Below are 14,806 nucleotides of genomic sequence, written 5' to 3'. Positions count from 1 at the left end.
AGCTTTGGTTTATAATATGGATTATTAAAATTAAAACTAATTATAATTTGATTAACAACAACAAATAAAAAATATAAAAATTAAATTTTTATAAGTTGCACAAACTATAAAGTAATGGAATTGATTTCTTTTTAAGTTTGAGAATGGTAAGTTTAAAGTTACCTTGAGGATCTTGTTCATGTTTTTGGCAAAATGGCCCTGCTTGTGTTTTTGGCAAACACAACAAAAAATGGTCTCCAGGAACCTTTCTCCTTCCACAAAAACCTTCTTAAGAGACATTTGCGACGTTAATGCTATTTAATGTGATAAAGTTGATGTTGAATTGTGTGACTCTTGATCACACAAACTTATTTGGTGTACTCCCTTATCAAGTCAAGCACTCAAGAGTGGTTGTAGATGTATTTGGTGTCATTTCTCCCCTTTTCAACCATGGTTTCAAGTAGGAGATCAATGCAATGGTTGGCACAAGCACCCCAAAATGGTAGGATGCTTTTCTTCAAGAATCCTTTGTTGCTAGGTATGTTGTTACAATGTTAGTAACTACTTGGACAACATTCTTATCGCCCACTTCCTTCAGTACCTCCTTTGATGTATTGGACAAAGTCTTTAACATTTTTCACTTCATCTAAAGGGTTCAATTGACTTCAAGAACTCCAACCATCCATCAAAGCCCTTTAGGATGTTGAACAATGTGTGTTTCCCACCATTTGTGCACCCATTAGACAAAATATTGGAACACTTTTAGGGCAACACTTTTAGTGCCAAATTCTATTTTGATTGTTTACTATCTCAATTTTTTTCATTGTTGTAACACCAAAAGCTATCCTTGTTCCATGTGTTGGCAATTTGGAGGAATTGATTATGTGTTGCATTGATGTCAACACTAGCTTGTTTGGTTGTCTACCGGGTTCTGGTGGAGTGGTTGGATTGTGATGTTGATCTGGAGATCATCTCCGGTATGTTCAGATTGGTGGAATTGGTTTGGTTCGGTTATTCATGTTATTTAGATGTGTGTCACATTTAGTTGGTTCAGGATTTGGTGATCCGGAAGCTATCATATGTTCTAGTAAGCCTTTTGGTTACCGGTAAGGGTTTTACCGGCAGAGCTTTGTTGAAGATCTTTTGATGGATTCGATAAGTGGTGTTGGTACGAATTCTAGAAGGTTCTCAGGATGCTGATGGTTATCATGTTTGTATTCCAGTTGATCGGTGGTGTTGCATTTGGTTTATGGTGACCTATTTTAGGTCCGGTGCTATTCTGTTAGGTTATGGACCAGTTTATGTAATGTGTTGGTGGATGCTCCCGATGCGTTACCGGCTGGATTTATTGTATTATCTTTTAGGTGGCCGACCTAATTGTTTAGGTCCCGAATTGGTATAAATATGATGTAAGATCTCTTTGTAGATCGTGGCATGTGGTCGTGGATTATGGGATTATCTGTGTGCGAATAAAGTTGTAATCATATATGTAGAGGTTTTGGTCGATCATAGGTGATCGAATTGGGTTTGTGTAAAAGGTTAAGACCTTCGACATTGAGCTTAACCGGAACTGTACTCAGGCATAAGAGATGCTATTCTTGCAGTTCATTCTTATTTCCGGATTGTAGTCCGAAAATCTTTTGTAGTCAGTGAGGCTCCTTTATGATGAGCAGTGCACTCTAGGCTGTTGGCCTTTCTGCATGTGTAGGCCCCTTATTGTAATCACATACTTACTATAGAAATATCATCTGACTGTGGATAGGTTTCCCACCATGGTTTTTCCCTTTACCGGGTTTTCCACGTACAAATATTGGTGTTATGTGTTGTGGATGCATGGTATTTGGTTTATGATTTATGTTTGTGCTTAATTGATATATCTGCTATTCCGGTATTTGGTTTATGCATTCTGGTAAAAGGTTTTGTGTGCTTAAAGTTTCATAATCTATTAACAACTGATTCACCCCCCCCTCCCTCTCAGTTGTTCACTGGTTATCCTAACACCATGATACTTCTTGTTCCAAGAATTAGCTTCAAGAAAAGGTTGCACATTGAGAATATTACAAGGAACAAGTAAGTCTTTGTGAATGCAACTAGCTAGAACTCTTTGTAGTTGATGAATCTTGCTCCATGGGCCAAGATAAGAACCTACTAATTAAATATTGAAATCAAGAGAATTTATCACAACTGCAATTGCCTTATCTGTCTTTTTTTTCTATTTTTTCTCCTCATAGCTAGCAAAGAGAGCTTTCATCTCTTGTGCAACCTTGGGTTCCATTGAAGTACACCACTAGACATCTCAACCACAAATTTGTGCAAGGAGATATTTGATGCAATTGATGCCTCATCTAAAAAGCCACAATAATTGTGGCCATTAGAAAATCCCAACCCAATTGGCAAGGAAGTTACAAAGTTACATTTAGCAAGTTGAGTTTTAAAACATTAAAGAAGGTTGCATTTTCATGTAGTAATGACATCTCTAAGTCATGACCTGAATTGGCAATGATCTAATGAAACTACAAAAAGAAATAAAGATAAGAGTATATAATATGATATTCCAGTGGCAATGCCTTTCCAAAATGGTGAATCATTTGGTAATATCTTAATAATACTACATCCAATTAAATTTCTAGATAAAACGAAGTGCGATGAAGGAATAAGCTGGCTAAGGACCAAAGTCAAATGCCTATATAAGATCAGAGACATCAGACCATTCATGATGCTCTTATCCTAGTCAATATATATGTTAAGGAGAAAGCTAAGCAGGGATGTGCCTATTTTAGTTGGTTTTAAGTGATTCATTTCCTCTTTTTCATGAATATGGATTAGGATTGCTTTAAACCAGCTTTAAATAAATTATTTTATTACTTGTTTTCTAAAAGTTTGTTTTTGAGCTTAGAATATGTATTAAATACATTAGCAAGCAATGATGGTAGAGGGCAGACATATGTTGTAGAGATTGTCATTAAATGGCTGAAGTCAAGTTGTTGTGTTCATGTGTAGAGTGAAGGATAAGGGTGTAAAGCTTATGTTACAAAACTGTCCAATTGTGAAACCTATTTTTGTATTTTTTATTTGTTAAATTGAATTTGAGTAACCTTGTTAAGCCTTGCATTGATGCATGCTATTCATTAAATTAATAATTTTCATATTGCTCGAGCAATTTATCTTGTTGAACTGTATGATGTTCATCCATTTAATCATTTCAGTTGATATAGAATTTTGGTCTCTGATTGAGCTAGTAGTCAACATCCGTTGGTATTATTCCATTAAACTTTGTTTACTGCTAAATATTGGTCTATGCTTTAACCATTAGGAGGTTGTGCTTGTTTGTGCTTGAAGTGTTTGCCCTTTTTAATTTGAAAATTTCATTGCAGGGGCTTGACTGTTAATAGTCTGCTGCTACATCCAGGGCAAAAGCATAGTCAGTCAAATATTTACATTTAATTCAAAACCCCCCATGAAATCTTATACAGTGTGCATTAATGTAAGTTCTACTGGTTTAAGGTTTAGTTAGGTCCAGGGAACTTCTTACAATTTGAAAAATGGTTTAATTATATGTGCTGTTCTATTTCTGTTGTCTAGCAACAAGAAAAACTCTAGCAAAATTGAAACCCTAGAAGTGCTAGAGCACAACTAAAATGAATGAAAAAACAGCAAAAATGTAGATCAAAAAACAAAATACAATTGTATTCCAGGAACAAACAAGATGTCACTAAGGTGCAGTGAAATACCAGAGTTTAAATTTAAAGTAGTGCCAGAACCTCTTACCGAATACCGAGCATCATCACCAATTACCATGTGGAGGTTGGAATCCTTTTCTACTAAGTCTAAAAGATAATCACGGTAGCCTGTGATGTGTCTGGAAGCACCACTGTCAATCAGCCATATATTACAGTCTGTAGGTATGCTGCTTGATAGGGCAGAGATGAATAAGAAGTCATCATTTTGTTCTGAGACTTCATTTAGGTTGGCTTCTCTTTGAGTAGGATCATTCTGACATTCTTCAGCATAGTGAACAAATTTGTCACATCTGAAACATCGGACACGAGATAAATCTCTAGGTTTCTTCCAAGGGCGCTAAGACCTAGATGGTCTGAATTCCCTATTTCTCTTTGGATAATGCTTCTTCCAATTTCCTCCTTTCTTGCATTGGGCAACAAGCATGTGATGGTCATCTACATGAGGACTTTTGGTTTGCCCTCTTGTGATCAGGCGAGACTCTTCTTGAATGCAATCATTCTTAAGGCGATCAAGGGTGGGTAGCTCAGTTCTACCACTTATGGTTTGAATAAAGGACTCCCATGAGTGGGGTAAACCATTTAGAGCAATCATGACAAGGTCTTTGTCTTCCATGTTATGTCCAATTAAACCTAGCTGATTCTTTAGTTTTGAAATTCTCATAAAGTAGGAAATAACAGAATCTTCTTTTGCCATTTTGATATTAAGTAGTTGTTGTCTTAAAGTAATTGCCCTACTGAGATTTACCTTGTAGATGGCTGAACATTTCCCTTGCAGTAGTGAATGAGACAATAGAGGTGACTAGGTGGTCTTTAACTGAATCAATGAGAATCTTTCTGGCCTTGACAACATCCTTTTTGAATTGTTTTAGCTCAGCTGCATCCGTAGGTTCAGTTAGCTCTTTCGCTTCTATGAATTGAAGAAGATCTTCTTCTTCTAGAGCCAACTTGATTCGAACCTTCCATGCAGTAAAATTGAGATTCCCATCAAGCCTATCTTCAACTTTCAACCCCATTGACCTGACCTGTGAATAAGACAACAATCTGGAAATAAAGGAGTACTAAATTCTGAAATTTGAAAGTTGATCTAGCCTATAGCTCTGATACCATGTTAATTTTAACACTTTCAGATTGATATAAACTCAGAATTTATATTTAGTTTCTAATTAGTTTGATTAGCTGAAAGAATTTAGAAATTAGTGACAACATAGAAATGAACAAAATGAGAACAAGACACAGTTACCTTGGGAAAACCTCCAAGGAGGAAAAACCCAGCCAGAAAAGATCCTCAGATCTGATTATGGATTATAGTCATGTAATCATTACAACACTAAGTATTTGAAGATGCAGACGTTGCTGTCACAAGAAGGATGGCAGATTGAGGTAGCTGCCTTCAAGATTAGCTTGCTGTCACATGAATGGTGGTTGCTGTCACTTCGTTGATGTTTGCTGCCCCTTTAACCTAGATTGCAGAACTTCAAGAAGGGTTTGCTGTGCCTTCAAGGAATTCGTTGTGCATCCACAAAGGTTTGTTGACTCCTAATGATAATTCACAGATTTCTGAATGTGCTTCACCAAACCTAGAGGTGTTCTGCTGTAGTGTACCAAAGTATGGATATGTTAGCTTCTTTAACCTTCGCAGTCAATAGAGGTATATTTCGCATGGAGAGATGATGAGTGAATAACAATAAGGTTTGACAATTACTTATATGTGGACCGAAGCCTTTAGATAGGTTGGCTTTCCTTATAATTATCTTTAATTATATTTTTCCCTTTTAGCAATTGCCTTGTAAATAGGGTCGGCCCTATTTTATCAACACGTTGAGTATGTGGCGTGGGATTTAAGTTGTGTGGCGTGAGGTTTAATGTTGCCGCAAGGTATAGGGCCCTGCCCTACACATTTGAGGAAAGGGGCCAGCCCTTTGGGCAGATTCCAATGTTGCCCAAGGCAATTGGAATCCGCCATTCCCTAATTAAAATCAACATTGGACTGGCTGTAATTCACTATTTCTGAGGCAAGTTTTTGGCTGAGTTACACACTAGGGTTTTTTTTTCACACAAATCAGCAATTCACTGAGATTTTAATCTATGCACTATCATGTTTTACATAAAAAGTGCATTATTGAACGTGCCCTTGAATATGAGCTTTGTAAGAGCCTTCAGGGTATTGTATTAAAGAGTTCGAGATTAATGTGCTTGAATTACACAATCAACTAAGGATATGGTTGTGGCCCATATGTGCAGGTAAGTGATTGTGAAGCACTTAAGATTATTAATGAACAAAAGGATTGGCATTAAAAAGCTTATACTAAAGAAAAAAGGCCACGTTAATCCCACAAGGCACCAAAGAATGGGGTTAGGATAGCTTCATGATGGTTTAAAGTTTAAATGATCTCTCCCTTCCCAGATTAGTCCCACTTAGAATGGCCAACACACTGACCATAATTTTACCAATGGGGAGTTGACCGATAGGGTAAATTGTCTATTTAGATACTACATGCACAATAAAGTGTATCTATATCCCTCGAATGATTCACTCATCATTGTTCTTCAATTTGGAAAGCATTTATGAGCTGATATTTTTACTGAATAAAATGAGCAACTTTCTCTTCTAATGGGGCAAACTACACTTGTGATGGTCTTTGACCATTTATGACAACTTTATGCTGGTGAAGTGGAAGGACCACTTTTTATATTTCTAAGGGTTGCTTTTAATTGTTTGAGAAAGGAAATTTTTTATAAAAAGGACAAGAATGTGCTATAAATTAAGGTTGTGTTAAGTGCTTCTTCATGTACTTTCAAATTTGGGCAGTGACAGGGATAGGAAAGCTGATAATTGAGGTTTGGTTGTGTCTTATTACTTTTAACTTGATTGGAGGTAGTTGGCATGATTTCTTGCCCAAAGAATCATACACAAATGATGCTTTAATGTTTTTATGTCCATTACCCATGATCTGTCATGAGTACATGTTATGGTGCTGTTAAATTTGGCTATGTATTCAGATCCGTAGTTAAACCTATGGTAATTTATGTTACCTGGTAACTCCAGTATAAGTATGAGAACTGCATCCCTATACCTTTCTCCATACCTACATTTTCTGATGACCACTTTTATATATAATATAACCCTATCCTTGTTCATTGACTCATGCACCTGGATTTGAATGGCATCTCTATCTCTGTACCAGTGTCAGTATTTCCATATCTCCAGGTAGCTGTAGCAATTTTAGTTAGTTGCCCACATGCTTCATGGAATTCTAGTTATATCCCCACATTCTTCATGATGAGCCTTGTTGACAATTGTCTAGGGTGATAGGTTAAGTTGAAATGGATTGTGCACATGGGAAAGTGTTCACGGGGAATCCATCATAGCCACATACCTTATGTATATAATTACTATGTTCCAATAATCAGCGTGTTTCTTTCTGGAGTTTGACATTATTTTAGACACATAATGTGGTTGTGTCCAATTATTAATACATTTCATAGGTTTCCTATAGTTCTAAGTGATAGGGAAATTCTAGGTAGGAGAATGGATGAGCTATTAAAATACATGAAGCTTAAAATCCTTGTCATCTAAAATAAGACACTTCAAGACACAGAAGTTCAGCATCTTTTCCTTATCACCTATAATGAGTAATTATGACAATTGTAGTAGGAACACGTTGGGAGACTCGGCTAACCATATAGGTGTCTTTGTAGGCGCATAGAGGATCCTCGTCACAGAGAATGCTGGATTTAATCACTGTACGCATTTAGGTGGTTAAGTAGTCAAGCATTCACCCTAATTTTACAATGTTATCTTGGTCTTCATGTGTTTGAGACGTAGGAGTGAACATATATTACTTGATTGTGATGCTAAGTTGTTTGATCTGTTTAAAGATTCTCTTTAGCCGCTGTGTAGTTTTCGAGACTGTTTTGACCTCTCCATTGCATATTTTTAAAATTATAGAATTGTTCATTATACGCACACACATACACATACATATATAATATACATACATATATGTATGTATGTATTATAGAATTGTTCATTTTGTACACACATACATATACATGTGTATGCACATATTAAGTGCACATCTGTATTTATGTATGTATGATTTTTCATTTGAATTTTGAAAATTCAAATATCAATATTCTAAATTCTCTGACAATGTTTCCTTCTTCAGCTTAGTGCTCATCATCTTTGTATCTACATATTGTTAGAGACAATGTGATTCTGAGATTTGTACTTCAATAATTGTAGAAGTATCTACAATTTATGTCAGATGCTGTGACTGTTTGTACATCCAAAAAAATGAAATATGTATATTGTATATGTATTCTTTAAATGTTCTTATGAAGGTAAAAAAAAATTTAATCAGATTAATAGCATAATTTCTTACAACTTGGTATATTTCTCATATGTACTCATTTGGACCATGTTTGGCATTAAGCTTATGCTCTATACTTCATTGCTTTGTCTATAAAACGGATTTGCTGCATTTCAATTCTTACGGTTATAATTAGTGTTGCAATACCTCAAATTTTATCTGAGCTCTTGCATTTGCATTTTCTCTGCAGACTTTAGTGGCAATGGGAGCCAAAGTGCAATGCAATAACTCTTTGCAATTTTTTGATTCCAACAAGGATGTATGGGAAGATGTCAAAACAAAAAAAAACTTCGGAGATGCTTGGCCAGACTACGGCACAGGGATGATGTTGAGAACAAATCAGTCTTGCAGCATTTTTAAGCAAGATACAATGGAAAAATGTTCAGAATATGATAAGGAAAGTCTGAAGCAAACTATGCTTAAACATGAAAAAATATTCAGATCACAGGTATGCAAGGAACATTAGTCATAATCTGGGGTGATCTCAAGACGAAATATTAATTCCAATAAAATACAAATGATGGATCATTTTGTAATGTGTGTTCTCTGCAAATGCAATGTCATACACCTAGCACAAGAATAACTTAAATTTCATCAATTTCATGTAAAGTCTGTTTATTAAAGAAGTGAACTGACACATGGAGGATGCTTGATATGAGCTCAGGTAACTTAGATTAGTAGGCAAAGAGAAGATGCAAGGGTGAATACTAAACAATGCTATACACTTGAGGCATAGGATTTGGAATATGTCTAATTATCTGAGTGATTATTGGATAATGCAGGTCCGCGAGCTCCATCGTCTATATGAAGTCCAAAAGAGCCTCATGGATGATCTTAGAAGGAAAGATTTCTCCTCATCAGCTTTTTCACCAACAAGGAGATCAGGAGAGCTTCTGTTTCATTTTGGGCCAGAACAGCAGACATCAAAAGATAAACGGAATCTTTGGGATTTTCTTGATGGGTCTGTGAGAGAAAAAGACAACAGAGGTCGTAGCCATCCTACTTTGGGCACAGACAACATGCAAACTCCTGGGTCTGGTCTAGTTGATCATAATACTCTGATTGTGTTGAACTCAAAGGAAAACAATGGTGGATTTAAAGACTTTAACAGGTTACAGCCTATCAGAGCCACACCTCGACGTTTTGATCTTGAACAGCCAGCTGATGAATATGTAGATGATGAAGCTGTGGATGAGCTTCGAGAGGATCCACTTTTAAAAAGGGAAATCCATGGTAATGGAAAGGAGTCAAACTTCTTCAAGTTTCAGTCTGATGTAGAGCCTGAAAGTGACTTGCAGCTTACTCTTAGTACTGGGTGGGAGAAAAGCAAAAAGAAAGATGACAGGCCGAATGGAACACTTTTAGATATGGGTTTCCATAACAAAGAAAGAGAAGAAGCAAAGGAAGCCAAACATTCGAGATTTAATGAGGATTCAACACTTTTTTCTGCAGCTTCTAGTAGGGCTGATGCTCATGTTCAAGAAGATCTTGAAAAAAAGAGGTCTGTTCTGCCAAGTCAAAGATATTTTGGAGCACCATGGGGATTAGGTCAGGACTATCAGAGACATGAAGATCACAGAGCTGAGTGGAAAAAGTTTTCGATTGAGCCTGAGAAGAGAAAGGAGAACAGCCAATCCCTTGATATAGAAGCGGGTGAGAGGTCCACACAAGAAAATCCAAAAGAACCACATTGGATTTTTCAGGTTTTGAGCCTAAACAGGATTTGATGTGTTCTTTTTAAATGTATGCACTTGCTCAATTTATAATAAAATGAATCTTTCAGAAAACTTGTGTATCGATATTTTTGTAGTGCTTTCTGTCTGCAATAGTTGACATGTACTGCCTTAAAAAATGGCATTATGCTTATGTGCCAGAAATACTGGAGTTGTATGATTCTATGGTAGTATATGTTTTAAGTAAATTATTATCAACTAGGTGCTGTTTTTGCAATTTATCAAATTATGTGATATTTTTATCAAGATTCAACTACTTAATTTTTAGTCAAATTCATTGACTCATATTTCATGAGTAGTAGTTCACAAGAACCCCTCTCTCATGAGCACAAATGGTCCACTTAGTACTCATTGCATCTAGGTGATGCTCAAAGTGGTGAAGCATCAGGACTTCTTAGGAGATCACCTAACCTATTACTGGTCCGACTCAAGTGTATTTATCTATATAGTTTCCCTCAATATGTGAGTATTGGGATGGGTGATCTATTGGAAAGCCTTGATGCTTCACCCTTTTGAGCATCACCTAGATGCAATGAGTGCTAAGTCCATTCATGCTCATTAGATATGGGTTCTTATGAAACACTATGCATGATGGGTCAATGAGTATGACACAAAAATTATGTTGTTGAATACTGATAAAAATATCACAGGTAGATATTTGTAACTGAAACCCGATCAGAAATTGTAGAGTTCTGGAATCATGCATTTCTACTGTAAATAATTATCTTTGTCCAATTCAATGGCAACACTCTTCTAAAATTTTAGTTTTAACTGCCATTTTCACATGTAATTGATGAACCAAAATGTATTTAAGGGACAGAAAAGGAGGAAGACAAACATAACAAAACATGAACTACTCAAATTTTGTTCATAAGAAAAATAAAAAATGTAATAAGAATTTATAAATTGGGGAATTTTGGATCTCAGTTGATGGTAAATGGTCTCAAAAATTATTTCTTCTTGTGTTGATCAGTCCAATGTAGCCTGAGGAGATTTGTTTTGTAGCCTCTCTAACCTTTGCAACTTTTAGTGGATGATCAGATTTTCCAAAAACTGGTGCACTATAAGAAAAGCAAGCATTCAAGCAGTAGAGAACAAGGTAAAATATGCACCGTGATAGTTCATCATGTCTTTAACCAAGAAAATAAGCAGTTTAAATGATGCAATTCTTGTTCCACGGGGACGTGTCCCCCCCAGAAAACCCCATGCCCCTTGTACGAGGATGATTCCGAGACTTGGGGACTTGGGGGAAATGCCCCCCCATAGCACCACCACCTCTGCCACCTCCATCAGGATGCCGCCAGGTTGCTTGCTATATGGCACACTCCATTACATCTGATTGCAACCTTGTAACTTTGTGAAAAGTAGTTTTCCTTTCATGGGGCACTCATAGAGATGTTATATTACAGATTTTGTGTTGTGAATATTTCAATTCACCTCAATTTGTATATCAGCGCTGCCGCTCCACCGCCATCCCTCCGCTGTCTCCTTGCCGTCCCCAAATCTAGACCCTTGGTCCCCCTGTCAGGAAACTCTGTGGAAGTAGATATTAGTAGTGTTTTTTATTATACAACTGGATATTCTCTAAACACTATTAGCTTCTGGAATTGTCTTTCTGTTGTCAACTTCAAATAGTCGGCATTGTCATGTGCCTTCCAGATTGTGTGATATCATTCGTTGTCCACTGGACTTAGAATACAGTCTGACAGCTAGCTAGATTTCACAAGGGCAGGGTAATCATGTATCACTGGACTTGCACTGTGCAGTTGCCTCTAAATACTTGTTTAAAGTCACTGTCTGTTCATGGATTAACAGAAACAAGCAGCTATATCATGACCTGCTTAATGTGTCTTTCTGGGATACCAATAGAACAAAGAAGCTTCAAATACATGAATGATATCTTGACAGAAGTTAAGACATGGCCAGAGGCGCAGAATATGCCATGGAATAGGTTCTGAATTAATTCTTCTCTTCTGAAACTCTCATTCTGCAGGGTAAGTATTTATTCTCATGAAGGAGAAGAAATGCAAAATAAATGTAATAAAGTACAGGAATAGGCACCTATCTTAAGTTAGAATATTTAAGAAAACAACTAGATTGTTAAGGTCTGAAGCAAATGCTCCAACCAATAAAATGGACACAATCCCTAGAGAAAACTACGACTCAATAAGACAGACTGACATGCACAGCTCAAAGGATACCATCAATGTTGACTTCAAGTAGATGAGCTAGTTCAACTGCCTTGGGTTGTAAGTAGAAAGGAGATACAATATTATGGCATTATTGCTGAAGCATATAGGGTACATTTTTATCTAACCAAGAACATGCCTTATTCAAGTATGAATTACATCAAAGACCTTTAGAGAACTTTATGATTTCTTGGGATTGGAAAATATAGCAGATCCTACACTGCATGTGCTATATCCAAGCTTGCCAAAAAGAAGTGAGGAATGCATTATCCTTTGCCAGTATTGAACAGATGTTGAGAACTAGTTTCCATGGATTTTCTTTGATGTCTACCTTCTACCAAGCATGGAAATGACTGTCTTTATGAAGCAGTGAATAGATTCTCAAAAAGGCAATTCTCATGCCATGTAAAAAGTGCTATTTCAGCTCAAAAAACAAATCAACCATTCTTTTATAATTTATGCATTAACTTTTGATTTCAAGCTGCTATAATATCTGATAGTCACTAATTTCTTGAACAATTGCTACAAAGCATTTTGGTCAATGATAAACACAGGGCCTACTAAGTCTACTGTATTTTATCTTCAGGCTGATGTACGTGCATTTTTTCAGAGTGTCCAATTTCAAGAAGCATTACACATTGGATAATACTCTACTCTTTCTTTATCAAACTACAATAGAGCTCTTCATAGCTCTAGAGAGCATAGCCCGGTCAAGATTTGTTTGGGTTTCCAATAAGGCACACATTTATGTAGCGTAAGCATATTATTTGAGATGAGAGGCTACATTTCATTTAACATAACTACTACAGAGCTCTTCACAACACTAAAATTAATGCCCTTTTGAGGTTTGTTTGGTTTCCAACCATTGGCACCCATTAGTGCAGCCTTACCTATGCTACCTTCAACAGTAGCAAACTATTCAGCAAAACAAACTTGACAAAGCAGCCAAGTTCATTGGACATCTCAAACACATCTAGCAGCAAGTGCAAACTATTATGTAAAAGTCTGATGCTTGACCAGTTTAAGGCTGATGATATATTATGGTTTCATTTGTATAAGGAAAGACTCACTGGACTTCAATGCAAAATTTGTCTTTTTCAATATGGTCCACACACCATCACTAAGTGTGTTGAAGATAATAATCATTACTACCTTTGAACCTAATCTTCCATCTTATCTTTGTATTCATACCACTTACACTAATACCAATTTTTGCTTGCTGCAAATCTAAGATAAACCCACTTACATTAAGTTGTAATAGTAAGTGGTTGCATTTCTTAGATAATTGTTCAATGTGCTATTTACTGATAAGTGGTTCCATTTTTTTGTAATTGCCAAGCTGTCTTTGCCTCCTCTTGTATATTATAGTTTCATGGAATAGTTGGCCAGATGGTACAGTGTTTTGGTTGATTCATCTATAACCTCTTAGATAATTTCACATAACTTGCACAATATAACCTTGTGTGATATTTCTTGCTTCTTGTTCTACTGTTTGTATATTTTCTCTGGTTCATCTCTAAGTACTGTTGGTGCACTCTAATCAATCATAAATTGTTGTGCACATAGCACATTGAATCCATTTAGTGCATTGCCTCTCGGTTCACTACTGGGCCACAGATTAAGATCATTCAACCAGTTTGACTACTTGGAAAACTAATTGTATGACCATACATATCCATATTGCTTATATGCCTCATACAATTTTACAATCAGTTTTTTGTGTAAATTTACATTATGATTTTTCTCATTGTTTCCTTTACTTTTTTGCTGGGCCAAAAATGTTTTTTTGTTACTTATTTTTGGCCTAGCTGAGCATTCTTTCTTGGTCTGTAACCTGTTTATTAATCAGTTCTCTTTCCCTCTTGTCAGTACATATTTTTTACTTTTTTAATCTTTTTTATTTTAATTTTTAATCTAACAATAAATTTAACCTAAATGTATAGTGGCATGCAGAGATTTCAATTTTCCTTTTGCTAGGATAGAAAGCAAAGATGTCAGTCTAACTATCTTTTATTTGCAGGGCCAGGGTTCATCAACAGCAATACTCTAAAACAAAGATTAATTTGGCAGAAGCCATTAGCTACATATCAGGCAAGCCAACCTGACATTGATGGTGTTGATAGAATGCTTCTGGGAAAAAATAATATCCAGCCCCTTCTTTGTCAGGAGCAAATAGTGATAGGCAATTGTTGGTCCAACCCCACGCAACAGAGCAACCTTATATCCATAATGGATTCCTCGATAGGATCATCTATAGCAATATCTCCTTCTCCATTGCTTAGATCCCATAATGTTGTTTCTCAGAGACGTACAGAAAACTCAGAAGGGGGAATTTTACCCCTAGCACTGTGGAAGAAAAATGAAGATGCTTTTAGTCAGTTTCCCATTGATGTTCATTCAATATAAGGTAAACCCAGTCTTACCTGCAGCAGTAGTTTTTCAAATGCAGAATCTTGATTTACAATCTTTTACTTATGGGCAAGACTCTATTTGTAGTAGTACAAATGGAATGAATGTGATAGGAGAGGTTTCTGGGTTTTACAGACATAAATGGTATACAAATCACAATCAATCAAACTGTTCATGGAATCAGTTTACATTCTCAAGTATGGGGCAGGATCTAAGTCAATCAGTCTCTGCTGATACACCAAGGAGCATCCATCAACAAGTTGTTTTCCATCCAACACCTTCATCTACTCCTTGTTTATCGGGATCATTATCAAGAGGCTTAGAGGAGAGTTCCTGGGCCCTTAAATCCACATATATGAATGAACTGCCACACTGGCTGATCT

At 36.3% G+C, this 14,806-nt stretch overlaps 1 protein-coding gene across 2 annotated transcripts in view; it reads left to right on the top strand.

The window, feature by feature from the left end:
* The window catches only part of LOC131064910 (uncharacterized), a 31,086-nt gene extending 16,917 nt beyond the window's left edge, over positions 1–14,169 (top strand). The window contains exons 3-5 of one of the 2 annotated variants that reach the window (XM_057999237.2): positions 8,283–8,540; positions 8,875–9,795; positions 14,035–14,169. In XM_057999237.2, coding sequence (XP_057855220.2) covers positions 8,295–8,540; positions 8,875–9,795; positions 14,035–14,064 — 1,197 coding nt within the window. In that variant the 5' untranslated portion in view covers positions 8,283–8,294 and the 3' untranslated portion in view covers positions 14,065–14,169. Of the gene's footprint in view, positions 1–8,282; positions 8,541–8,874; positions 9,836–14,034 lie in introns of both variants that reach the window. The other variant, XM_057999238.2, reaches the window with a different exon arrangement.
* Positions 14,170–14,806: the final 637 nt, after the last annotated feature.

Source organism: Cryptomeria japonica, chromosome 3 (genome assembly GCF_030272615.1).
Source record: "Cryptomeria japonica chromosome 3, Sugi_1.0, whole genome shotgun sequence".
Classification (NCBI taxonomy): domain Eukaryota; kingdom Viridiplantae; phylum Streptophyta; class Pinopsida; order Cupressales; family Cupressaceae; genus Cryptomeria; species Cryptomeria japonica.
The sequence above is the reverse complement of the archived record's forward strand: the minus strand, read 5'-3'. Positions and strand labels throughout refer to the sequence as shown.